The 27,448-nt window shown below is 43.3% G+C and overlaps 1 protein-coding gene across 2 annotated transcripts; it reads right to left on the bottom strand.

Moving 5' to 3' along the window:
• Nucleotides 1–329: 329 nt before the first annotated feature.
• Nucleotides 330–27,102, bottom strand: LOC133476748 (general transcription factor 3C polypeptide 1). Of its 2 annotated transcripts, none has more exons than XM_061770563.1 (38): nucleotides 26,639–27,102; nucleotides 25,315–25,491; nucleotides 25,075–25,251; nucleotides 23,469–23,612; nucleotides 21,984–22,080; nucleotides 21,792–21,915; nucleotides 20,506–20,691; nucleotides 20,317–20,432; nucleotides 19,599–19,651; nucleotides 19,203–19,525; nucleotides 17,339–17,463; nucleotides 17,154–17,260; nucleotides 16,908–17,061; nucleotides 16,563–16,666; nucleotides 16,354–16,481; nucleotides 14,963–15,235; nucleotides 14,743–14,888; nucleotides 13,956–14,053; nucleotides 13,779–13,875; nucleotides 12,189–12,372; nucleotides 11,998–12,094; nucleotides 10,674–10,806; nucleotides 10,506–10,596; nucleotides 10,352–10,413; nucleotides 9,653–9,761; nucleotides 8,789–8,931; nucleotides 8,574–8,716; nucleotides 6,214–6,298; nucleotides 6,022–6,149; nucleotides 5,888–5,947; nucleotides 5,723–5,816; nucleotides 4,361–4,533; nucleotides 3,651–3,992; nucleotides 3,104–3,249; nucleotides 2,673–3,034; nucleotides 1,595–2,004; nucleotides 703–889; nucleotides 330–599 (listed from the first exon to the last, which is right to left on the bottom strand). In XM_061770563.1, the coding sequence occupies exons 1-38, from the start codon at nucleotides 26,857–26,859 to the stop codon at nucleotides 402–404; spliced, it is 5,997 nt and encodes a 1,998-aa protein (XP_061626547.1). In that variant the 5' UTR covers nucleotides 26,860–27,102; the 3' UTR covers nucleotides 330–401. The 2 variants fall into 2 exon arrangements, with proteins under 2 accessions (XP_061626547.1, XP_061626548.1); XM_061770564.1 differs by having other exon boundaries at nucleotides 6,022–6,134.
• Nucleotides 27,103–27,448: the final 346 nt, after the last annotated feature.

Raw genomic sequence — 27,448 nt, 5'->3', positions numbered from 1 at the left:
AATTGAGAAGTCTTCAATTCATGCATGTTTTTGGGATGTGGGAGGAAACCAGAGGGGCCGGGACTTGAACCCCGGTCCTCAGAACTGTGAGGCTGATGTGCTAACCAGTTGTTCACCGTGCTTCCATTTCTTTTCTTTTGTTTTCAAAAATATAACTTTTAGATTTGTTTTCTTCAATGTAATCTTAGGAAAATGGAAGTATTTTTTTCCAAGGGGAAAAAAAGTCAAACTCCCCCCGCCAAAAGTTATTGCAGTTACTGTATTTTTTCTCAGTTATATTGTGAGCATGAAGTTGATTTTCTTCAGAAAAAAAGTATTTTTCAAAAGTATAAAGTTGGGAGGTTAAGTCTTTATTCCATTTGAATTCACAAGGATTTAAAAAAAATAATAGTTAGCTGCGGTTAGCTTCCACAGTGGTTCCAGTGGCGTTCATTGGGCAGCACCTGAGCGAGTCTGAGACAGCAGCTGACCATCGGCTCGTAAAAAACACATTCTCGCTCCTCTGTCGTCGGCTCTCTTGGCGTTGGGGGTCCAAAGAGAGCGGGCTTGGTTCTTTTGACCAGCGTTCTCTTTGTCACGCAGCCCAGTTCCAGCAGAGACTGCAAGAGACGGACGGGACAAAAAGGGTTGAGGAATGAGGAAGAGAAGTCGGGCCGGTGAAAATGTATTCTTCTTATTATTATTATTTTTTTTTTTGCCCACCTGGACCAGCTCCAGAACCACGACGGGCTGCAGCACACCCTCATAGTAGGACAGCAGCCTCCACTGAGGGATGCCGGGACGGGACATTATGTGGTAGAGAACGCCTTCCAGCATGCCTTTGCACACCTGACGGTTCAGCGTCCCGTCCACCAGGCGCCACGGGCGGCTCACGAAGCTCATGCTCTCCCTGCGGCAAAAGAAAACAACTTTTTGCACAGCACGTAAAGGCAAAAAAAATACCTGATTTCAACAGGCGGTGTGAAAGGGGCTATTGTAACAGTATGTGTCAAAAATTGGAATCTTTTATTTGTGAAAAATGTCTTTTTTAAAGAAAAAAAAAAAAAGCTAATTTATTGTAACATTTACTTTAAAAAAAAAACTGTAAAACAACTCGTCTCCAAAAAAAAATGGAACTCTACTCTTTTTCAACTAAGGTTAATACTTTCGACTGAAAAAAATAAGGTTATTCTTCTACGATTACGTTTTTTTCCAAAATAATGATATCGCTACTCAGAAGAAATATGACTTTTTTTCCAAAAATAATACTTTGACACTAATGAATCATTTTTTTCTTGGAAAAAAAAACACCTACTCTCAAAAAATACAAATTTATACTTGGAAAGAGAATTCTTGAAAAAATATGACTGTTTTAAAAATACGATATAATTGCATCAATTGCAAGAAATATTATATTCTTGTAAAATTAAATGAAGATTAGGATTTCGTCCAAAGATTAAGATTTTCCTAAAGAATAAAATACTTTATACTTAAAAAAATGTTCTTGAAAAAAACAAGACTGTTCAAAAACGAGGAAAGATGCAATTCCGCAACGCTGTGTAAAAATCAAAGTGGACTTAATGTCTCTGATGCAGTATCTTTGCGTGAAACTTACTCCTGAAGGTCGGCCTGTTGTGTCAAAGCAGCTTGTTCGCCCTCTGCCTTGTCCTCAGTGGAATGGCACTTTTCCTCCGTCTCGTTGCTTTCTCGTCCTGTCAAAAGCGTTCCCGCGCATTCCCGGCTTTCCGGCTCTACCGGCCGCTCCTCCGTGTCGAGTCTCTCGCCTGTTGCCGCTTTTTTCCCCGGAGGCTCCTCTTCCTTGTCCCCGTCCCGCCGGGGCTTGGGCCGCAGCCTCTTGCGCAAGAAGGGGATGTTGTGCTGGGAGGGACACCCGCTGGGGGTGCCCTGCGGCTGGGACCAGTTCCCGGGGTTGAAGGTGAGGATCCAGGGCTCGGCGTGCTCTGTGAGCACCCAGCGAATGCCGTAGCCGCCCACCTTGAGAACCTGACCTTCCTCATGTAAATCCTGAAAAGGACAACAGCGGGAACATCTTAGAGATTGGGGTGAAAGGTGCAAAGGGTGAAGTCGACCCACGGAATTTCCTAGCCTCCTCCTGGTGCACAGGCCCTTGTAACTTCCGTGGCGGCATCTGAATGCAGGCTTGGGGCTGATCAGTGAAAATGAACAAAAAAGGCTGACGGCCACAATGAATTCATGGTTAAACGAGGGGGGTGATTACTTTTTTACACAGGGCCAGGTAACTTTCAACAGTTTTTTCCCTTAACAAATGAAATCACCATTTAAAAACCGCATTTGAAGTTCACTTTGGTGATATTTGTTTGATTATCTTAAAGTGGGGAAACTATGCAAAAATAAGAATTTGAGAAGGGGGCCAATACCTTTTCACAGAACAACAATAGCCCCCTTTTAGAGTACTGTGCCTTTTTTCCGTGTGTTCTGTGTAAAAGATACTGACACAAAAAGAAGGGGTTGAAGTCGACCCGTGGAATTTCCCGGTTTTCGAGGCGTAACAGAGGCGGGATGGTGGTAAGAGTGACTCGTCTCCTATCAAAGCCACTGTTCTGTCTGAAAGGCACCAACACGGAATCCCTCCGCATCCGAGGTATCGCAGGAATGAGCCATCTGAAGCGTGCAAAAGCTGGCTTCTGCGTCCGCTGTGAAAGGAGACTTACCTCCAGGTACTGCTGCAGGCTCCTGCTGCGTCCGGGTTGCGGCACGCAGAGGTGAGCCAGCTCCCGGAACAAGTCCATCTGGTCCGCCCCTTTGTCTCCGGCTCCGTCCAGGCTCTTCCTTAGCTGGGCGCTCGCCCGCAGGTCCTCGGGGGAGTAGCCGGAGCACCGGGCCGGAGTCGGCGCAATACTCGGGAAGCAGCGGGTGAGGACGGACGGCAGCAGGGCCGGGCCGGTTTTGGAGAAGTCCAGAGGGGCGCCGTCTTCTTTCAACAGGCTGCGAACCGGCGTTTGTCGCAGCTGCATCCTGAGCATGCACGACTCCACCACGATGTTGTCGCTGGTGTTCTGATTTCGGAGTTGGACTGTGAACCACATTCAATAATAAGGTCAACTTTTGTACAACCTCCTCAATATCAAAAGGTCAAGCCTACCAATGCCAGGAATGCAAAATCCTTTCATCAACAGGAACTTGGTGTGCGACGCCTGTTGAGCTTTGACTTGCATCTTCTTTTTGCCCTCACACTCCTCGCTGGCGAGGTCATCGTCCTCCTCGTCCTCTTCCACCAATGAGACCATGCTGGAGCCCAATCAGATCCATATAATACATGAATAAAAGAGGTATCGAACTAACTGCTACAGAGGTCGTATCAGAGGCTTTTCACCAAGTGACCAGTGCGAAAGGTAATGACCCGGAATGGGGCGGGTTGAAGTTGTCCACCGAATTTCCTGGTTTTGGAGGTAGAACCAGAGTCGTAAGAGAGATGGGATGGCGGCTGATCCCAAAATCGACAAGTATCGTTATCACTAAAGGTGGACGAGGAGCAGCTGAATCGTGTACACACTGAGCAAGGAGAGAGAACAGGAGAAGACCGAGAAGCTGGGCTAACCACTAAGTTAACGTGAAATGTAGCGCAGGTGATATGGATTTTCGGCCATATTGCCCAGCCGTCCACCACAAGGACATCATAAAGGACATACCTCTTGACGTCGCTGTCCACCAGGTTGCTGTCCACCACCACCATCTTCTTGGGAATGGACACATGTACTGACAGTAGCCCCAAGCTCATAAGCGTTAGAGACGCCATGCAGGCTCCTCCAGGAGAATCCATAGGGAACTGCATCATTCCAGAATGTTCCGGAGTGGAGGTTTGGCCACCTTCTGCTTCCTTTGTCTCTCCTTTCGGCACTTCCTCGCTGCTCTCTGTCTCCAGGCAGTAGGAGACCGAAGGCCTGTTGTCACCTGTGCCGTTGGTCAGTAAAGTCTTCAGGAAGCGGAATGACTCGGTGCACAGGGTGTGAGGAAAACGCCATGAAAATAATCTGTCAGGGGGAAAAAAAGGGTTGTAATACACCCGGATGAAGCATTTGCATGTTTTTCCGGCATCACAGGAAGTATCAGCGGTTTAACAGAGGCAGCGTGAAAGGCACTGACGGAAAATGGGGGATGAAGTTGAGCTGCAAACTTATCAGAGGTGTAACAGAAGCAGGACCTTTTACGCTTGCTGTCAAAGCCAGAATTTCCCCCGGTCATTATTTTGTGTATCATGCACCGACACGGATTGTTGTTAAAGTTGACAAGCACATTTCCCAGCTTCTGAGTTCGTATATATACCCAAACTAACGGGGGCTTGAAGTCAAAGTACGAATTTCCAGTTGTGTGTGAAAGGTACCCACACGTGGCAACCTACCTGAAGTAGGACTGTGAGAGCTGGAAGGACATGGGCAGGATGGGTAGAGCTCGGTTCTTCTTTGGTCCCGACGACTGGCAGACGCGGCGCCGGTTGACAAGATGACGTTTACGGCACTGAATGAAAACCTGGCACAGGAGCTCCTGCGGGTACTTACTGTAAATGTGGAACGTCTGATACGGAAGTGATAGAAAGGAACGTTTATGAGGAAAAACGCGACAAATGTAAAAAGTATTAAGTTTTGAATTTTTGGACTACTGCAGGAATCAAGTGAGAAAAATGTACTACTGAGAATTAAGCACTACGTGAGGAAAATTGTAGTGAAAATTAACGACTAACTTTGTGAGAAAAACAGTATGACTGCAAGAAACATTTGAATTCTTTGAGAAAAACAGTTCTACTGCAGCAATCGAGCACTTGATGTCCAACTGTGTCGATGTTTTTGCACCGGAACAAATGAACTCATCCATCAACTCCCAATATTGGACACTATAGTGGACAGGGAGTCCCACACATCCCGTGGGTGCGACACCTCTGATATCATCTCAAAGCCACAAGACAAGCCGAACGTCAGGCTCTGTTCTCGGTCGGCTCCAAAACAAAAGCCGGACTCAAGATGTAGGCTGAGTAAAGTGTTTTGACGCCAACATGCGGCGGACAAAATGCGTTTCCTTCAAAGTCTTCCTTTTGTGATTTCAAAAGTAGTTCAACTCCAGCAATTAACTCATTCACTGCCAGCCGTGTTCCGAGCAAGCAACCCATATTGCCATATTGTTTCAGCTTTTTGACTGATTCTACCTTTTTCCGTTGTTTGGTAATCAGCAGTAAAACATTCAAGCTTTTTGTGTTAAAAAACAAAAAACTATCATGCAAAACACATTGACTATGACACCAATTATGTTTTCCTTTAATAACACCTCTTTCATCCTTCTCTATAAAACAGCTAAACAACCTTTAGGAATGGCATAATGTTGTTTACCGATATACACGCACCATTAGCGCGTCAGTCACGGATGGCTTTTTCCATGGCGACCTCTGTCGTAATCACGACACATGCACTTCTGTCAACGACTGCAATCATTCGAGTGTAAAAGGCCCAAACTTGTCTGACTTTTAACCTGTGGCCATTTTATACCTCATAATCTCTCCTGTGGACTCCAAAGTTGGGCTGATCTAAAGTGCTGCATGGCTGCCATCTCCAGGTGTTTGCGTATTAGCTCCAAATTCACTGATACGCAACATCAGAGCCTCCCTGCACCCCTCCCCGTTGACAAGTACATACATCAATGGCAGTCAACGATTGGATTCCAGTTGGCAAATACACACGAGTTCAATGGTAATTTGGGGAGAAAAAGGTAGTACCTGAAAGGATCTGGAATACTTCATCTGATAGTTGGTCATGGCCAGTGTACTCTGGATGAGGTTGAACAAAACCAACGCGTGGATTTCCATTGTGCTACAATGGACAAAGACTATGAAAAACCTTATTGCCATCAGTGGAGAATGGAAATATGGTGGAATTTGTACCAAGTGAGGGTGTCTCTGCAGGGAATCTGCTTGTCCGTGTCTATTGCGCACACTTTAAACCTGTGGAAACACAAGAAATAAGACACACGCAGCCCGTTGATCATTGCCAGCTCCCTCCCTGCCGCTTTACTCACTGCGAGAAGAGCTGATGTTTGCTGTCAGGCAATTTCACGTCGTCTGCATTGACGACTGAGCTAAACTTGTGTCGGAGGAGCTTGACGTACTCGCTGAATGCTTTGGCACAATCCTGAAGATGACACATCTTCTGAGGATCAGAAACTGTGTCCGGAATCAGAGCAGTGCAGGAGAAAAAAAGAAAAACTTACCTCTGCATTATTGGAATTGGCTGGCTTGTTGTCCTCCAACTGTTTCATCAGGTCTTTGTCCTGATAGATTTCAGCCAGGCAGATCCTGCGCAACACAATTACACAATTACCACATGTACACAAGCTGTCTTGTTTAACAACATTGACAACGCAACAATTAAAATCATGAAAAAAAGCACCTTATTTGACTAATGATCTAATATTTTAGCTGATCAAATATTTGTGTATTTTGCACAATATTTTTCATCTAATAATTGCGCATTTTTCTCCCAAAATATTCTTATGTCAAATATTTTCATTTTATAGTGCAATTATTCTCAGATTTTTGTATTTAGTAGAATTTTCCTATAACATTTGTGTATTTTCCATCTGTTCTGTATTTTCTGTGTAACATTTTTGCATTTTGAAGAATATTTTTCGTATGATATTTGTGTGGTTTTTTTTCATTTTATTCTGTTTTGTCTTCTATTCTAACCAAATGTCGTCTAATAGTCTTCATCAGATATTGGTGTATTATTTATTTCATCTAATAATTTTGTCTAATATTGTTCTATTTTCTGCATATTTTTGTATTTTGTCTAATATTTATTTACCTGCTATTTTTGTATTTTGTTATCTTATGCTTTGTATATATATTTTTTATATTTTGTATTTTTCCTCCAAGATTACATTGAAATAATCTTCCCCAATATTTGTGTATTTTTTAGAGTTGGGAATCTCTGGCATGAGGCCGATTCGATACATATCTTGATACACAGATTACGATTCGATTAAAAAAAAACGATACCATTATGGGCGGAACCATTCGATACAATTCGGTTCAGTATGGGAGCGACACGATTCGATTGAATTATATGATTCGATTCGGTGCGGAAACTATGCGATAGTGAACATTTGTTGATGCAGACATTCATCAAGAACCTTGACTTCACTTAACCCAAAACTACAAAATGACATTTGTCTCACCCTATTTGCAAACATGTAAACGACCACTTATCCCTGAGCATTGTTGCTTTATGGCACTGTAAAAAATAAATAACAAAATGTCATAGATTTTCAAATATCCAAGTAATTATCCCAATAGACCGCTACAGTTCATTTTGTAGAGAAAATCTGCACAAACAATATTTAAGACCCAAGGGGGGTCTCGCACACGGTGCATTCAAGCTCGGACCGCCACTGCACACACACACACATACACACCGCTTGCTTTTTATTTATTTATAATAATCATTATTATTATTATTATTTTTAATCACACTGATGATTGTTGTGTTAGCTTCCGGACAATATCTGGCTATGTGTCCTCACGGGAATTTCTTTTTGGGGTCGCACAGTACCAACGGTGGAATGTATAAGTGGACTGTTACGGCTCAAGAAGCAGCATGAGTTTGCATGTTTACATTCGTCTGCATGTTTACACTCTGCGGCGGTGTCAACAGCGGGCTCCAAAAAAAAAAGATTTGAGAAAAATAAGGAGGTTCGTGACGTAGCGTTTGTTGACAACTGCCGGGGAAATGTAGTGTCTGTGAACGCTACTTTGCTGTCACTGTGATCGCAAAAGTAACTTCACTCCTGAAAATCTATTTGGTGTTTAAATAGTGACGCTAAGGAAAAATGTAGTCGAGTTAGTAGTGTCGCTACTGCCCACCAATATTGTTTTGGGTTGTAAACATAAAATGAGTTTGTTTTAAGGGTTGAAAACTGTAAAACCTCAGCCAACCAATTCCTAGCCTCGCGATAGCCGGTCCACTGCCCTCCAACCGATGCATCTAACGATTCCTGGCAGATTTTGTCTCAATAATGTCTCATATCTCTCGCCTTTACGAACAGATATCCGGTCGCATCGTTTTATCGTTCCCCACACTTCATATTTTTCAATCTAATTCTTTCAGATTTTCTAATATCGTTGTATATGAGTATTTTTCATCTAACATTTTTGTATACTAATTTGAATTAAAATGTGTAATACTGTGGTTTGTTAAACATTTTATTTGGTTCTTACATTTTTGTTTTGTTGACTATTTTTCATCTAACATCTGTGTATGTCTAATGTTCAAACATTTTTCATAATTGTTTTCATATTGTATTATGTCTACCATTTTTTTGATTCTAATATTTTGGAATATTTTGGCTGATAGTTTGTTTTACTTTCTAACATTTGCATTATAGAGCCATAGTTTTCATAATTTATCATTTGGTCGTTAATTATTTTGCATAGCAAACCACAAGTGGAACTGTCACAACAGAACAGCCTCAAGTCTCACAAGGCATTGCTTCGTTCACTAAAAAGAAGACAAACTATGGATGTCGCACTTTCCTATAAAGACTATTAATTATCATCCACGACGAATACCAACCTGTAGTTGAGAAATGTCTGAGGATTCTTGAGGATGTAGCGAGTGCGGCGCCCAACCGCCACCGACGTTTTGTCCTCAGAGATCTGAAACTCCTCCTGGAGGAGGTCTCGTACCACGCAGTGGGCCACAAACATTCTCCGCAACTGAAAGCCGTCCCGCACGCACATTGAGTTGACGTGACCAGAAGTGGCGGCACAAATCAGGGGCATGCGTACCTTGCTGTTGAGGAGATGCGAGGCGACGCCGCACAGCATGAGCAGAGAGTCCTCCTGCACCGCCCAGATGACTCGCTGCCTGGTCATCTTTTTCAACGCTTGGTGGTCAGCCTCGTCGTGCGCGGGGGTGCGCTTCTTGGGCGCTAATGTGGACGACGACAAAGGCAAAATGAAAATGCAAAACACAGACAAATTTATACACATTTTTACTAGAATATCTTTGTTCTTTTTAATATGTTTGTTTTGTATCAAATAGATTATTGTTTTGATATTAGGAAGTGACACATCGGCGAAGAGAAGACCCTATGCCGCTTGGAGCCGAATTGTAGCGTAATAGTGCAACGTATGTATAAACTGTCGATGGTCGATGTGTAGTTTGATCAGCTAACTCGATGCCTTCTTCATCAACGCATGAGCCGCTATTCACAGTTTGGTTATGTCATGCCGAGCAGCGTCGGCACCCACTCGGTCCGGGGCTGTAGCTAGTCATATGGAGGCCCAAGCTAAACGCAATCATGCGGCCCTCTACATCCACATTAACTTAAGTATTGTACTTTAGTTCAGTTTTGACAAAAGGTGAGTTATGTAATTTATACCACTTTGTCTGTTACGATTATCATCTTAAGTTAGCCTACTAATATTTACCACCAAATATTTAGAATATTAAGGTTGATCATCAGGTAAAAAGTTGGCATTTGAGAAAATTGTCTTATTTCCTGAGCTAGATAATACTCAATAAGTGTTTTGAGTTACGTGCATGCTCACGAAACAAATTAAACTCATATCCCAAGGCACCACTGTACTTTAGTATTTTGTCTCAAAATTGTGTATTTGATCTAATATTCTTTTGTGGGTGAGTCCCACCTTTTTTCTTCTTGCGAGGAACCCTAACAACTTCCTTTTTGGGTCTCTTCCTCTTCTGCCGCTTCCCTCCGACCACCTGCTGGTTCCGGGATGACGGCTCAATCGCCACCTGGTTACAAAGATAGAAGACGAGACACCCTGAACTGGTCGTCAGCATATCGCAGGGCACATATAAACCAACAACCATTCGCACGCACATTCACACCTACGGGCAATTTAGAGTCTTCAATTAACCTACCATGCAAGTTTTTGGGATGTGGGAGGAAACCGGAGTACCCGGAGAAAACCCACGTAAGCACGGGGAGAACATACAAACTCCACACAGGCGAGGCTGGATTTGAACCCGGGTCCTCAGAACTGTGAGGCGGATGTGCCAACCAGTCATCCACCGTTACACCGTATTTTTATCAGTTAAAAAAAAAAAAATAAATAAAAATAATCTAATATTTTATTATTTTGTCGAATAGTTGCATTTTTTGTCTAATATTTGCTTTTTTTTTTACATTTTGTCTGTTATTTTTGACATAATATTTTCTGTAAGCCAAGTATCAGAGCTATAATAGAGCGCCTGTGATGCGGCGGGACAGGGGTGTCATGGAAATGTACCACCGCTGGCCGCCGCACATGATCTGATCTGTGTCTTATTATATGAAGTTATTCCTGTACCCTCTGTCCATATAATTATGCAAAAATCCTCACCTCCACATTTTCTTCCGTGACCACTGACTTCTTGGCGGTCAAGAAGCGAGGCGAAGAAGCTCCTGTGAAAAAACATGGAGATAAGCGGGAACACGGGGCGCCTCTGGAGGACGGGAGCAACATTGCAACGGCTGCCAGCCAACAGCAAACTCACCCGCTTTCAGTGCGGCCCGCAGCGCTTCTTTACTCATCAGGCTCTTCAGTCGCACTCTGGTTTGCTCGCTTTGCCCCGACACACTGGGCCGCTACAAAGGACACACGTGATTTACACCAAAGATCTTGTCGGCAAAGCGCCAAACATTCTCCTGGCGTTCTTGCGTACGTATTCGCAGGCCAGGAGACGGTTCGTCCACAGCCAGTTGCGCTTGAGATGAGCGAAGAACTCAGAGTCCAGACCTGCGGCGCCTTTTCTGTCGCCCGGCGTGGTGCCGTCGTCACTCACTATGTAGCTGCCCCTGTTGGTGTGCATTTTTCCCTCTTTGTTATATTGCAGCCATTTGCTAAAATCATTTAAGTTCATTTGTTTTCTCATTAATGTAGACACAGCACACCATATTGACAGAATTGTTGATTTTTTTTTTTTGCAGATTTATTAAAAAAGAAAGACTGAAATATCACACAGTCGTAAGTATTCAGACCCTTTGTTGTGACACTCATATATTTAACTCGGGTGCTGTCCATTTCTTCTGATCATCCTTGAGATGGTTCTACACCTTCATTGGAGTCCAGCTGCGTTTGATTATACTGATTGGACTTGATTAGGAAAGCCACACACGTGTCTATGTAAGACCTTATAGCTCACAGTGCATGTCAGAGCAAATGAGCATCATGAGGTCAAAGGAACTGCCTGAAGCACTCAGAAGCAGAATTGTGGCAAGACAACGATTTGGCCAAGGTTACAAAAAAATTATGCTGCACTTAAGGTTCCTAAGAGCACAGTGGCCTCCATAATCCTTAAATGGAAGAGGTTTAGGGTGACCAGAACCCTTCCTCGAGCTGGCTGTCCGGCCAAACTGAGCAATTGGGGGGGAGCCTTGGTGAGAGAGGTAAAGAAGAACCCAAAGATCACTGTGGCTGAGCTCCAGAGATGCAGTCGGGAGACTGGAGAAAGTTCTAGAAAGTTTTCCGTGACTGTTCTTGAATGGCCCAGCCAGAGCCCTGACTTAAACCCAATTGAGCATCTCTGGAGAGACCTGAAAATGCCCATCTACCAACATTCACCATCCAACCGGACAGAACTGGAGAGGATCTTCAAGGAGGAATGGCAAAGGATCCCCAAATCCAGGTGTGAAAAACTTGTTGCATCACTCCCAAAAAGACTCATGGCTGTATTAGCTCAAAAGGGTACTTCTACTAAATACTGAGCAAAGGGTCTGAATACTTCTGGCTGTGTGATATTTCAGTTTTTCTTTTTTAATAAATCTGCAAAAATGTCAACAATTACATTTTTTTTTTGTCAATATGGGGTGCTATGTGTACATTAATGAGGAAAAAAATGGACTTAATTGATTTAGCAAATGGCTCCAATATAACACAGAGTGAAACATTTAAAGGGGTCTGAATACTTTCCGTACCCACTGTGTGTATGTGTGTGTGTATATATTTTATAAATAAAAGTAGGTATATAACTCTTCTTCTACACCTACTTGAGCAAGGAACCCATTCCCACAAAGACACTTCGCTCATGCACAAAAGACGGGGTCACTTCCTCCTCGGAGGCGCCTCGCTTCGGTCGAATCAACCCTGTGGATTAAAATTAAAATCCCTTTTTAGAACATCCAAGATGTTCATACATGCGTGCCTGTGTGTGTGTGTGTGTGTGTGTGTGTGTACGGACCCAGGGGCGTGTTGAGGCAGACGCACATGAGGTCGAACCAGTATGTGTCCACGTCCTCGGTGCTGTTGAAGGTGTAGCGGCGTCTGTCAAAGGGTTTGTCGGCGGGCTCGACCACCAGCCAATAATGCGGTTCTGTGTTGATGGTGTCTACGATGGTGGCGTGGCGCTTCAGGTAACAAAACAGCTGTGGATGGCGGCGGTAAAGTGGATGCGGATATTTGGCGTAAATTTATAATTCATAATAATCATAATAATGCCTCGGGCCAATTACAAGCTCTGATATGATTGTGATATATCACATAAATCTTAAATGTTTTTTGTCACACTTAAATGTTTCCCATCATCAAACTAGTTTAAATATTAGTCAAAGTAACAACACAACGCAAGTAAACCCAAAATACAGTTTTTAAATGGTTTTTATTGTATAATTATTATTGTAAATATTATTGGAGAGAAAAAATCCCAACCTACATGGCCCTCTGTGAAAAAGTGATTTCACACTTTCACCCCCCGTTAAAGTATAACATAACTGGTTTATCATACCATACCTGAGTTCAATTTCTCTCGCCACACCCAGGCCTGAGACTGCCACACCTGCTCTCAATCAAGGACTCACCTAAATAGCACCTGCCCGTAAGTGAAGTGGCGCAAAAGAGCCTGAAAAGTTAGACATCATGTTGAGATCTAAAGAAATTCAGGAACAAAATGAGAAAGAAAGTAACTAAGAGCTATCAGTGTGGAAAAGGTTATCAAGCCATCCCTAAAGCTTTGGGACTCCAGTGAACCACAGTGAGAGCCATTATCATCAAATGGCAAAAACAGAACAGTGGCGAACCTTCCCAAGAGTGGCCGGCCGACCAAAATGACCCCAACAGCACAGTGACAACTCATCCAAGAGGTCACAAAAGATCCCACAACAACATCCAAAGAACTGCAGGCTTCGCTTGCCTCAGTTAAGGTCAGTGTTCATTACTCCACCATAAGAAAAAGAAAAAAATGGCATGGCCTGCATGGTATAGTTCCAAGACAAAAACCACTGCTGAGCAAAAAGAACATTAAGGCTCGTCTCAATTTTGGCAATTTTGGCACATCTAGATGATCCCCAAGACCTTTGGGAAAATATCTGTGGTATGATGAGACAAAGGTTTAACCTTTTGGAATGTGTGTCCCATTACATCTTTCAGAAAAAGAACATCATACCAACAGTAAAATATGGTGGTGGTAGTGTGTTTAACCCGAGATTCCACTGCAATTGTAAAATTAAGACTTTTCATCCTGACAAAATACAGAGATTATTTTTCTTGAAAAATAGGATTTTACTCTCATAACAAACTTTATATATATATATATATATATATATATATATATATATATATATATATAAATGTCCATTTATTTCCCCCCCCCCCCCCCCAAAACAGGCAACTTTTTCATTCCTATGGAATTTTGGGGTACACGTCGTTTTGACTCAGCTTGTTGCTTCAGGAGTTTAACTGGCATTACGATTACAAAAGGGTCCTTGGAAAAATGTCTCCCCTCTATGGGATCCCAGGACCTAAACGGGAAAAATTTCTACATTTGCTACATTACCTGGTCTTTCTCCTTCAGCTTCTCCACAGGAGCAAACTGCAGCAGGCCCATGCACACCAAGCGCTGCAGGTTCTCGAAGAAGACAAAAACGTATTTCCTGGCAAGGAGAGAAGACATTTAAACTCACGGACAATCAGGATGATGTGTGTGTGTGTGTGGGGGGGGGGGTTAAATCACCGTTTGTAAAAGAGCTTCTTTCTGATTCCGAGGGGCAGCTGCCGAATCAGATAGTGTTGCTTCACAGGGTCATTCAAGTACTCCTCCAAGCCATCAACCTGCGGTGGACAAAGTAGATGAGAGACAGGAAGTGGAATTGCCTTGCACTCTAGCCACTTCACCTTCTGTATTATTAGCCTTAAGTTTTTCTTTTTTTCCCCCAATTTCTTTTCCTATAACCTTTTTTTACTCTATTTTAACATATAATTGTGTAGTATTGAATCCTTTTAAGTCTTATTTTTTTGTATTTTGTCCAATATCTTTTCTTATTTTCTTTTACTTATCCTCACAAGGCTTGCGAGTATGCTAGTGACTATTTTAAATACGTTAGCATTATATCCAGTCTCTCATCCAATATTTGCGTAATTTTCTCTTTTTTTAATTGTAGGATTCTTTCTAATATTTGAGTATTTTGTCCAATATTTTTCATCTATTTTTATTTTTCTAATAGATTTGTATTTTTGTATATTTTGCCAATTTTTTTTTCATCTATTTGGAGGTATTTTTTTCTAATAAGTGCCTATCATCCATCCACACATCTACTCATCCATCCAGTATCAATCTGAACGCCACTGCCAACAAAAACAACTGTACAACTTAGGATTTTTTTATTTTATTGTAAGTGTGGAGTCTTAACACATTGTAAACAAATTTTGAACACCATCGCACCGCTAGTGACCACTTGCATTCCACTACTTCCCTCGTTAGGGCTCTTGATGTGTGGCCGCTCTGCAATGTTGGCGCTCACCTGATAGTTGATCTGTATCAGTTGGATGAATATGGAGAGCGGCAGACACAGGAGCAGGTCGCCCACGATCACCCAGCCGCTGTCTCGATCGCTGTGCGTGCGAACAGGCGGGACAAACCTCTTCCATGAATCCTCATCCGAGTAAACTGAACACAGGCAGAAATGCGATCAAACTGTAGAAACTATGGTAGCTCAATGATAATAATTTTGAGTGTTTTACCTTTAATTTCACACTTTGAGTTACTGGAAATTTCCATCTGGGCCTCATCGTCATCCCCCGACAAGGCCGCATCCAAATCATTCAGGCTAACATCGTCATCCTTTGTGTTCAGTGGCTCTTTGATGACCTTGGGAGGGTCTTCTTGGGGGGTCGCTAGCCAGGAGGGTCTTGGCCCCATTGGGTGGTCGTAGATGACATACCAGAGGAAGGTGTGCAAAACACGCAGCCGATGCATCTTGGGCTGGAAACCAAGAGTCTTGCCCAGTCCTCGAACTGGAAGACACAGTACAGGGATCTCGCTTGTCCCACCTCTGAGATGCACAAAAATGAGCAGGGAACACAGTCTGCATTGTGACGTAGCCACCTGCATGAACAACGATGGAAGGAGCTCCAAAGATAATAGAATTTGGATTCAAGGATTATGTTGTTGGTGTAGTCGGCGAAAAGAGGATGGCAACCTCATGGCTTGCAAATAGCATATTAAAGACACCACAACAACGACGTCGAACTTGATTCGTCACTACAAAACTCACAAAGACAGGTAAGCCAATTTAACAGTTTAGCTAGCCGGTCAAACATTAAGTTTCACAGACTGGTTTGGGACAATTCAAAATAAAAATGATGTGAAAGTGAACATTTTAGTACAGCTAAGTAATGTAACTAGGGTTGAGACAGTTTATGATAATTGTCAGAACTTTCTGTTTCGTTTCATAGGCACGCAAAAGTAGCACCTAGAATATAATGCCAACTGCTGAATGAAGAAGTAGGGAAGCGGGTTGCTACCAGTCAGTTGTGGAGATTAAAAATTAAAATTGCAAAGACATTTGCGGGCATGACGACATTTCCCACATACTGTTCTGGAGACTTTGCAGACGTCTTATGTCTTGTCAGGAGTGACTTTTTGAGACTTGTGGGTGTATTCATGATAGACATGCCTTTCAAATTTCTTTTTGCCAACGGAAACATCTTCAGGGGCTGAATTCTCAATGTGATTTTGTGGAATGAACATCGTTTTGTGTTTTATGGCAAGTCTTCAAACTTTGCCACCATCCTCCCCCCACAAGCAATAATGAAAACTCAAATGTTTCACAGGTCATCGTCACACATCTGTCTAGTATACATGGTTCAAATTTGGTAGCAATCGGACAAACCTGACTAAAATGGCCACTTCAAAGCAGAATGGCAGAATTTTGGTGACTTTTCAGGCATGGTTTCTTCAGAAATGTTAGTGGGTCTACTCATGATAGAGATGATGTCCACTAAATGTCATGTTCCTAACGAGTAAACATGTTTGGAGGCTGAATTTTCATGGTGTGAAACCCATGAAAATAGGCAAAATGATGAAAATGTCAGCCTTCCTGTGTATCTTCGAGCATATGATCTTCACTCACCTGTCGTGGGCTTAAATTTCCCATCCTCTTTCGAGTGTTCCTTCTTGATTTCAGTGAAACTCTTGAAACTCTTGCTAGTTTCTTCTTTTTCTACTTTGGGGGGGCTCTCGTTGCTTGCCGCCTGTTGGCTACAGTGACGGAAGGAGTCAGTAAATAAGGATAGCAAACCTGCGTGGTAGCCAATCAATTGCACTTGGTTGGTTGCTCACCATGTAGCGACGCAGGAGCTGGTGATTTTGAAGCGGACCTGATCGATGCTCGCGCTCACTAGCTCGTCTTTGGGCTGGACAGACGGATGAACAAACATCTCCAGCTAGAAGAACACATGACAAGAACTAATTATGTCAGTAATGTATCTAAGTACAATTCCATAGAGTGCAATTTCTTTTGGGAGGCTGGAACAGATTTATAGCATTTCAATTCACTTCAATTGGGAAAGATGATTTCAGATACGATTGTTTTGGGTTAACAAGCGTGGTCACAGAACCAATTCAACTTAAGGAACCAACATACTGTGTTAATATGAATGAATATCCTCTTTTTTTGTGTTGTACCTTCCTGCTGATGCCGTCCTGTATGACGGTGGTGGTAAAGATCTTGAGCAGTCCTTCTCTGGACAGAGTCTGGACGAGGCGCGCTGTGGTCTTCTTGCAGCACTTGGTTGTGAAACCCTGACGCTTCTCTTCGTCGTTGATCAGCCTCTGTAATCTGGAGAGAGAGAGAGAGAGAGCGAGAGAGAGACGAGACCATCATCATCATTTTTCTTTCACTAGATGACGATCATTCACGGTAAGACTGACTGGTAAAGGCCGTCGATGACTTTGAGCTTATGTATGGCCTCCGTGATGAGGTTCTTCCTCCTGAGCATGCGGTATGTTTCATGCATCCTGTGACTGCTCGTGGAGATCTGGACAGGAGCTCAGTGGTTAACTTGCACATTGACTGACACACTGTAAACTGATAGCCCAAAAAATATGAGACAAACCTGCTGCTTGTAAACACTATCGACCACCACAATGTCAGTTGCTGGGTCCGCTGCATTCCCTTCCTCCTCCTGGCATAGAGGCAAGGATCCTTCGTCCTCCTCTTTCTCCTTGACTGGAGCTTGCTCTGAAAGAAAGAGGCAAATTGTTGGTAACCTACAATGAAGGAGACAAAAAGCCACAATGGTTATTGAAATCATTTGGAAGCGACAAAATTAACATTACATAAAAATGGACTGAAAATCAACTCGTGAAACTTAGGCATCCAGCTTCCGTTTCCTTCCGCTTATCCAGATTTAGGTCGCAGGGGCAGCAACCTAAACAGAGAAGCCCAGACTTCACTCTCCGCAGCCACTTCATTCAGCTCTTCCGGGGAGATCCCGAGACGCTGCCAGGCCAGCCGGGAGACGTAGTCTGTGCGGTCCGTCCTGGGTTTTTAGCGGGGCCTTCGTGTCCAGAACGTCTCACAAGCGAGGCACCCAGAAGGCATCTTAAATAGGTGACCAAGCCACCTCATCTGGCTCCTCTCGATGTGGAAGACCAGCGGCTCTACTCTGAGCCCTTCCCGGATGCCCGAGCTTTTTACCCTAATCTCAAAGGGGGACACTGCGGAGGAAACTCATTTCAGCCGCGTATATCCGCAATCTTGTGCGTTCAGTCATGACCACAGCTCGTGACCACAAGTGAAGGTAGGAACATAGACCGACCGGTAAATCGAGACCTTTGCCTTGTGGGTCAGCTCCTTCTTCACCACGACAGCATGATGCACAGTCTGCATCACTGCACCAATCTGCATGTTGATCTCCCATTCCATTGTTCCCCCACTCATGAAGAAGAGCCCAAGATATTGCAACTCCTTCACTTCTGGCAGGTTCTCATTCCTGACCAGCAAAGGGCAATCCCACCCTTTTACAACTGAGAACCATGGCCTCAGATTTGGAGGTGCCTATTTTCATCCCAACCGCTTCACACTCAGCTCCAAACCACTCCCGCGAGAGTTGAAGATTGCGGATTGATGAAGCCAACAGAAAACCACATCACCACTGTTCCACAACATGACAAAAACCACTTTGCCCCTCCTGAATCTGAGATATGACTTCAGGATGGACCCTCTTCTCCTGCATCCCCCGAATAGAACTTACCAGGGAGGCTGAAGAGTGTGACCCCGCTACAGAAATATTTTTTAAAACTAAAATAAAAATGTTGTTAGAGAATGCCTTTATCATCTCGAGATTTCATTTTACCCTGCATAGAATCAAGACACCGAGTCCCAGATGGAGCAAAGCAGTCCCAGAACATTACAGTGACCACTACACTGGCTACTACTAAGAGGAGAATGAGGGGCACCAGACCCCAAAACAAAGAAGAACTGTGCTTAAGTATCAAGGAAATCGGGGCTTCCATAAGTCCCAGGCAATGCCACAGGCCGACTGCCTCAATGCCACGGCGCATCAAGCAAAGGGATTACCAACCAAGTGTTCAAGATTAACATATCATATTTTCATTGATTTAATGTGACCCTCATTTCTTCCTTTTTTTTTCTACACAAACTAAGAAGTAAATGGTCATTTCTTCACAGTATTCAAATTTTTTGAATTTCAAATTTTGTGGGTTTTATGAGCTGGAAGCCCAAATGATGTAAAAATAAACAAACAAATACTTGACATTTTAAAATTGTGGGCCCTGAATCTATAACCTATGAAAGTTTAACTTTTTGAATGGAATTATGGAAATAAATAAACTTTTCCATAATATTCTATTTTTTTGGAAAGGGTCTCTACATGCATATTGTATAATATTGTATATTATACAATGTTTATACATAATGATGACAAGTCACTTGTGTTGTCACATCACAAAGCTTACCTGATGTTCTATCAGGCTCAGTGTCTACTATTAATCGAGTTGGAGCAGCTTCTGGGGTGACCACCTCGGGATTCTTTGGGGCCGTTCCTCTCGATTTCTTTTTGACTTTACCTCCCAAATCTAAACTTGCAACCTGGTCGTCTTCCCCTTCACTCGCCGCACTGCTCTTCTTGGGAGTTTTCTGTCGTCGTTTGCCTGTGGCCTGGGTTTGAGCTGAGGCCTTGGGTGTGCTCGCTGACATGGGAGAGGTCGAGGAGTGGAAAAGCTTCTTGCGTTGCTTCTCTTTAGAGAGGAGATGTAGGTGATCACTGCCACCCACGCTCCTAGACAGAAAAAAAGGAAGCATCACGAGAGGTTTAGCATTTCACGCGGAGGATCGAAACACAGCCACGGTACCTGTGGCTGATGAACTTTGTGACCCTCTGACGGCCTTCATCCACCATGAATCCCTGCAAGACGGAAGAGAATGTTTAGTGTTGCACTTTCCCAACGAAAAGTCAAGTAATTGATGTTACATCTTCCTAAATGAGAAGACAATTCATTGATGCTGCACTATCCTAAAAAGAAGACACATTTGAAGCTTAACGTTTGTAAAAAAAAAAAAATATTAATGTAGCACTTCCCTAAAAATAGGCTAGGTCATTGATGTTGCACTTTCCTAAAAAGAAGACAAGTCATTGATACTGCATTTCCTCAAAGGACGATAAACTTGATGTTGCACTTTTCTGAAAAGACCAGCAAGCTATTGATGCTACCCTTTCCTGAAAAGAAGACAAGTAATTTATGGTTCCTCTTCCTAAAAAGAAGACAAATTTGACGTTGTACTTCTGTAAAATGACCAAAAAATACTGATTGTGCACTTTCCTAAAATGCAGACAAACAATGCTGCACTTTCCTAAAAAAGACAAAAATTATGCTTTCGTAATGAGACAACTATTGATGTTGCACTTTTATAAAAGGAAGGCCAACACGATGATTACATTTCATAAAAAGAAGGGACAGACTAGCGATGTTGAACTTTGTAAAAAAGAAGACAAATTACTGATGTTGAACTGTTCTAAAATCCCGACATTTTGACCAGGATCCATAAATGGATACGGTCAAAATGGCTTACCTTGATGACGCCGTCCCTCTCCAACTTCCTCCAGAGCATGCGAGCCTCGAGCTTGCCAACATTCATCCTGGAGGCGATGCCCGACTGAGCGATTCCCTCGGTGCCAGACGATACAACTGCATCAACAAAAAAACAAATCAAACAACAACAGCAACAATGAAGCCTGACCGGGATACGAATAAAACGCACTTAGTTTATATGCCTGGGATAAAAGGTCCTTTTCCATGAGCCGGCCCACAGGGGACTGAGCTCGCCTCTTATCGTCCTCGTCGTCTTCGTCCTCGTCTTCGTCCTCCTTCCACTCATCCACCGCAGTGACGACCTTGCCTGTGTACGGCTTGATCAGCTTCAGGCAGCGTACCTGCACTTTTTTGCCTGCAATGGTTTAAAAAAAAAAACAAAAAAAAAGTTGCACAGCATGTTGCAAAAAATAAATAAATAAATAAATAAATCTATTATTTTATTATTACATTTAAGGGGATCCACTTTGCTTCTACTCTATTTTTGTTTCTTAAAAAAAATCTAATAAAAAAATTCTATATTTATGTCAAGTACTATAAACATTTTAAAATCCTTATCGCTGCTAATTTATATCATTACAATTGTATTGCCAGATGTACAGTTAAAACAATTATTAAATAAAAAAATATTCTTCCAATTTTTTCAAAAGTTTCTTGTGTGATTTGTTTTGCATTATCTAGTTTTTTTTTTTAAATGAAGGGTGGGACATTTCTATTACAGTAATCCTTCGCTATATTACGGTTCACTTAATGTGGATAGAGTGCATCGCAGATTTTTTCTTTGCAACTCTATGAAACGACTAGTTTTATTAGCTAAATTATTTGAATGTGGCAGCAATGACTCACATCAGGTCAACTGGCCACTTATTCCGAGGCGAAAAAGAAACCTTACAGAGTAATCTCAACACATACAGTACACTTAGCAAGTCACCAAATTGCTTGAGGATACAAAGAACATACCTGGAAATCCACTGTTTAAAACACAAGCCACAGTCAGAGTTTTATGAAATAAATTCACAAATACCAACCTTAGACCGACAAGGAGCTAATGCCCACACAAATAATAATATCAACAGGAAAAAAATGCAAGTAAAAAGCAACGTTTAGCTTGATTTTCTACAACTACAGTACTGCAATTAAAAACATTAAATGTGCTAACCAGTCGGACACCGTGCCTCCATCATCTGACTTAGGTTTAAGAAATGCAAATGATTATTTAAACTATTTTGTTCCCTTTACTTTTTGAGTGAGTTCTATGATAAATCCCGGTATAAATACAGAGTATAATGCTCAAACTGAAAAGTAAAGATGGTAACTTTAATTGACACTTTACTTTGGAATTTGACTTATATTGTAATGAACGGGAAAAAAAAGTAATGAAATTTCCACTTGACGGATTCAAATCATGAAATAAATTAAAAGACAATGTCATTTGAATGCACATAGATGATTCACCTCTTCTGGTTCGCAGGGCTCCTCCCTCCTCATCCAATTCCTCCAGAGGCACGCTGCAGTATTCCACCAACTTGGCATCTCGCATGTACCGAAAAACGCGCTTGCACATTTGCTCTGGCAGTTTCTGCAGTCAAAAAATATCAGGATTAAGAGCACAACCAGGAAATATACGAACACATCAAAGACGCCAACCAGGTGCTCTCGGATGGTGACAAATGCAGCCAGCTGGCGGGGCATCTTCTGGAGGAGGGTGGACACATATTCCATGAGCACATCGTACTTGGACCTCCTGCAAGGACGCAACGAAGCAGAAGGAGAATCAATGAGATGTAGAAAGACGGGCTTTCTTATTAAAGTTAAGACTCAGTGTTGTATTATTTTTATGTCTAGAAAAATGACTTTAAATGAGCCACTGAGAAGTAGAGTGGACTCCATTTTTGTCATTTTTAAGTTCAATGCAGAAAAGGCATATCTTTCAGATCATCGTTGTCGGGCGTATAGAGATATGAGCGACCCAACTTAGGAGTTTTCAAAATACGAGTCGTCGTTCGGCCGTTTTTGTGCTTTGTCTTGCGATCATAAACTTATGAGATATGAGCGCTGTATGGTGGCAGTGTCAGATAGAATTAGCAAATATTCTTCCAAAAAAGAGGCTTCAAGCTGTTTACTGCCACTCAGTTTACCGGCAAACTCAACAAAGAATTACACGTTATTTCAAATAACCACACAGATTAGCCTTTAGTCGGCTAGCTTAAGGCCAATGCTAACACAGGCAATGATTCCCATCTATGTGGCCCTTTAAGCAATAGATAGCCAACCATCCATCCATTTTGTTCCAATTATCCAGAGTCGGGCCTCGGGGGCAGCAGCCCAAACAGGGAAGCCTAAACTTCAATCTCCCCAGTCACTTCGTCCAGCTCTTCCAGGGGTACCGTGAGGCGTTTCCCAGGCCAGCCGGGTGACGCAGTCTCTCCAGCGTGTCCTGGGTTGGGGCGTCCAAGGGGCATCCTAACCGAATGCCTGAGCCACCTCATTGGGCTCCTCTCAATGCGGAGGAGAAGCGGCTCGACTCTGAGCCCCTCCCAGATGACCAAGCTTCTCACCCTCTCTCTAAGGGACAGCGCTGATACCCTGCAGAAGAAGCTCATTTCAGCCGCTTGGAGAGAGCTTTGCTTTTTGGCTAAGCTCCTTCTTCACCACAACAGATCGATAGAGAGTCTGCAACACTGCAGACGCTGCACCAATCTGCCTGTCAATCTCCCGCTCCGTTCTTCCCTCACTCGTGAACAAGACCCCGAGATACACAAACTCCTCCACTTGGGGCAGGATCTCTTCCTCGACCAGGAGAGGCCACGCCAACCTTTTCCAACTGAAGACCATGGCCTCTGATTTGGAGGTGCTAATTTTCATGCCGACCGCTTCACACTCTGCAAACTACTCCAGCGAGAGTTGAAGATCACAGCTTGATGAAGCCACCAGAACCACACCATTTGCAAAAAGCAGAGACGCAATGCTGAGGCCACCACACTTAGCTCCTAGGATCATTGGGACACACACACACCCCTAGGAGGGGTAAGAAATAGATGTCTGTGGTAATTAACAGGAATAAAGCCATGGTTTGCTTTTGTTCCTGCTGACAGTTACTCGTTATTAAAGTAGATGTGATGCAAAGCAGACCTGATGATGTGGAAGCGTTTGAGCATGAGGAGAATGGAGCTCTGCCCTTGTCCCGTCTTTAGGCGTTTGGTGCAGGCCTGAGTGCACACCAAGCCGTGGCGGTCCAGAGCCTTCCGGATGTAGTGCAATTTACGGGAGTCCACCCTGGGGAAAGAGACACGCACGCACACGAGGCTGACATGGGAGTGGATTTTGACTCCGACTCCCAAAGAGACTGATCCCGCTCCCTCCCAATCCTGAGTGTTGTTTACAAAATTCAAAAAATAAATCCTGCACCCTCCCACTGCCACAGAGATTAGTCCGATTCCCTCCCAATCCCGGACTAAATAAAACTTTTTGAATCAGAATCAGAATCCATTACTCCTAATCACCATGTTTGCCTTAGACATTGTAGTAACTACATTAAATTACTTGAATGATCAAGATACTAATTGGCTCATCCGCACATTTGAACATAAACCCTATTCAGAATTTTAGATCAAACACAAAGAACAATGTAACATTTAAGTGCTAGAAAACATGAGTCCAGGATGCCTACAGTATATCAGGGCTGGGCGATTAATCGAAATTTAATCGTGATTTTGATTTGGCTACTAACGATGATAAAAACATTCTAATTGAATAAAAATGGTGCAGGTTGTGTTTGCAAGTTCCTCCGTTTTCAATGCACCATGTGTGTGATGCATGTTCTTCTGCCTTCCCTTAGCGTGCTTTAAGATGTTTTTGAAATCTCAGTTGGAGATTACCGTAAAACATTGAATATTTAAATACAAGGAACACATCGTTTTAGAAATCGCCATTTTATGATACCGGTAAATGGAAAACCCTATTGACGGGCTAGCTAACACTGGCATTAGATCACTATTTATTTTTATTTATTGTTTTTTATATCTATATTATTTTTGTATCTGTTACTAATTTATTTTCTCATTGTTCTATTTAGTGATTTTAAAGTAGAGTTTTGGTAGTTAATAAATAAATATGATAAATGCTAAGTTTTGAAATCAATAAATAATCGTTTATTAATCGTGATTTCAATATCCATCCATCCATTTTCTGAGCCGCTTCTCCTCACAAGGGTCGCGGGCGTGCTGGAGCCTATCCCAGCTGTCATCGGGCAGGAGGCGGGGTACACCCTGAACTGGTTGCCAGCCAATCGCAGGGCACATAGGAACAAACAACCATTCGCACTCACAGTCATGCCTACGGGCAATTTAGAGTCTCCAATTAATGCATGTTTTTTGGATGTGGGAGGAAACCGGAGTACCCGGAGAAAACCCACGCAGGCACGGGGAGAACATGCAAACTCCACACAGGCGGGGCCGGGGATTGAACCCGGGTCCTCAGAACTGTGAGGCTGACGCTCTAACCAGTCGGCCACCGTGCCGCCTGTGATTTCAATATCCATTAAGATAATCATGATCATTACTTTTTCCATAAAATCCCATCCCTACAGTTTATGTTGCTATGCAGAAAGAACAAATCATATGGGATGTGTCGTTATGCGACAGCTGCCTGTCAAAGGCACACACACACCCAGATGGACAGCCACACCCTATGACTTGTGTGTGTGTGTGCGCGTGCATGTGGATGTGTGTGCGTGTACTTGAAACAGGACTTGTGCAGATCACTCTGCAGCTCCCCCTGCCATCGTGCCCGTCCCACTCGCTCCAGCATGCAGTAGGAGTCATCCAGCAGTTTGGTGTCAGGGTCGCCCTCGCTGCCAATGAGAGCCAGGAAACGGCGCCTCTGTGACGCCACCGCCACCAGCTTCCTGCCGTACCTGAACCGTGAAGACGATGGGTGAAGCTTTGAATGACAAGCTGACAATATCGCGCCGTCGTACCTTTTGAAAACCTCATCCACGCTGATGGGCGACGAGGAACGGAGGCGCGCCGTCACGTCGGTCCTTTGGCAGAAGGTGGCGCACGAGCCCTGGATGCCGTCCTTGTTGTCCTGGATTATGTGCAGTGGGTACACGTCTTTCTTGTCTTCGTCGTTCTCTTCGTGAGACATCTTAAACCTGACAAAATAAAGGGAATGGTGCATTAAGATACTAGTTTGATTTGTTCAATGAATACACTTGTAACTCAAAACACTTGCATCTCAAATCAGTTTTCACTATTAAAATGAATGGAAATGCCATCGATCTGTTCCAGCCTCCTCCAAAAAAATCCCAGAATGCCTAGGAAAAGTACCACCAATGCATTATTTATTTTGAGTGCTAATGGAGAAGTACAGAGAAGATCAGAAGGAGCTACAATGTGTCTTTGTAGATCTAGAGAAAGCCTATGACACAGTACCCAGAGACTAACTGTGGTACTGCATGCGGAAGTCTGGAGTGGCAGAAAAGTATGTTCGAATAGTGTAGGACATGTATGAGGGCAGCAGCACAGAGATGAAGTGTGCTGTAGGTGTGACAGAAGAGGTTAGGGTGGAGGTGAAAGTTTATAAGACAGTGGTGAGGCCAGCCATGATATATGGATTAGAGACAGTGGCAATGACAAGACAACAGGAAGCAGTAGCTGGGGGTGGTGTAAATGAAGATGTTGAGGTTCTCTCTTGGAGTGACCAACTTGGACAGGATTAGAAATGAGCTCATAAGAGGGACAGCCAAGGTTAGATGTTTTGGAGACAAAAGTAGAGAAAATGGATGGATGGATGGAGGTGCCAGGCAAGAGAGCTAGAGGAAGACCAAAGAGAAGGTTGATGGATGTAGTGAGGGAAGACATGAGGGCAGTTGATGTTAGAGAGAGGATGCAGGAGATAGGCTTACATGGAAAAGGATGATGCGCTGTGGCATGATCACGCGAGATTTGTGTCTTGGAAGACTAGATTGTAGATCCGTCATCGAACAGAATCTGTGTGTGTGATGTTCTGTGTTGAGATAGTCAAAGCACACCACACACAGTACGACCAAAATTGTTAAATGCCTGTTTTGTTTTGTTTTATTGTCATGTGTGGGTTCTGTCACAGATAAACTATCTTTTAAGATTTTAAAAATCCTTATGTGTGTACCAGATCTTAGACTCCATGGGGGTTACTACTTCCAAGAGAAACCTTTCCATTTGGATTTGAAATGCGACACCACTCCTGGAACCTTTCTGACACACCTCGACCTAGTTCTAAAAAGCCTTAGCATACCTCCATCATTTTAAGCACGAACCCACCTGTCATACAGCACCACATCGTCCCTCTCGGCGGGCAGAAGGTGGAACGTCAGGTCGCTGTTGGCCACCAGCGACCTCCAGACAAGCTCCTTGGTGCCGTCGTCCATCTTAAGTGGAAACTTGGGCTTCCTATCCCCCAGTCGTATCCACAAAGAGGGGATAGTGATGCCGTCCAATCCCTCCAAAGCCACTTCATCCTCCACCATGCTTAGGGGATCCATGGCTAACTACAACAACGCCGCCGAAGCTAGCTAGCATGTCACCTTACGCAATAAACATCGCCTTTACATGTTTCAGAATAAAAATAAAAGTTCACCACTCGATTATGAACGGAGTTACTCAAATAAATGCTCTCACACTGAGTTTTTGTGCCAAGTGGAAAGAGGGTGTTCGTGTGTGCAAATTTCGAACCGTCTCCCAATACCGCCGAACGATGGCGTCTGAGCACAGTTCCTTCCTTGGTACCTTCTTCTTCTGTGGATTTCTTGAGGGCGACGAAATACGCATCGCCGCCATCTATTGCTGAAGTTGACTACGTTAATACAGTCACTTTGGGAGACATTTTCTCCGTCCTTCGAGACGGTTGTCGGGCTGCAATATTTTCCAAAATCATAATTTGCTAGATTAACCCACATATACACCGTGTGTAACACAATTCAAGCGTTTAAGAGCAATCACACCCGTTCGTCTGTATTGCAGTATCTCTGGCTTCTTCCTCCTTCACTTGCTTTACTTTCCATAACATCCGAGTTCGTTTCCCTCCTTCCCTTTCTTTCATTCATTCATCCTCGTTTTCATTCTCTTTCCATA

Source organism: Phyllopteryx taeniolatus, chromosome 4 (assembly GCF_024500385.1).
Source record: "Phyllopteryx taeniolatus isolate TA_2022b chromosome 4, UOR_Ptae_1.2, whole genome shotgun sequence".
Taxonomy (NCBI): Eukaryota; Metazoa; Chordata; class Actinopteri; order Syngnathiformes; family Syngnathidae; genus Phyllopteryx; species Phyllopteryx taeniolatus.
This window is presented reverse-complemented; position numbering and strand designations above follow the sequence as displayed.

What these genes read in the sequence shown, in the direction of transcription:
- LOC133476748 (XM_061770563.1), bottom strand. Translation starts at nt 26,859, where the DNA reads ATGGATCCCCTAAGCATGGTGGAGGATGAAGTGGCTTTGGAGGGATTG. An exon ending in AGCTCCTGCGTCGCTACATG is followed by an intron (nt 16,482 to 16,562) that starts GTGAGCAACCAA and finishes CCGTCACTGTAG; the next exon opens with CCAACAGGCGGCAAGCAACG. An exon ending in AGTATTCCAGATCCTTTCAG is followed by an intron (nt 4,534 to 5,722) that starts GTACTACCTTTT and finishes CTTCCGTATCAG; the next exon opens with ACGTTCCACATTTACAGTAA.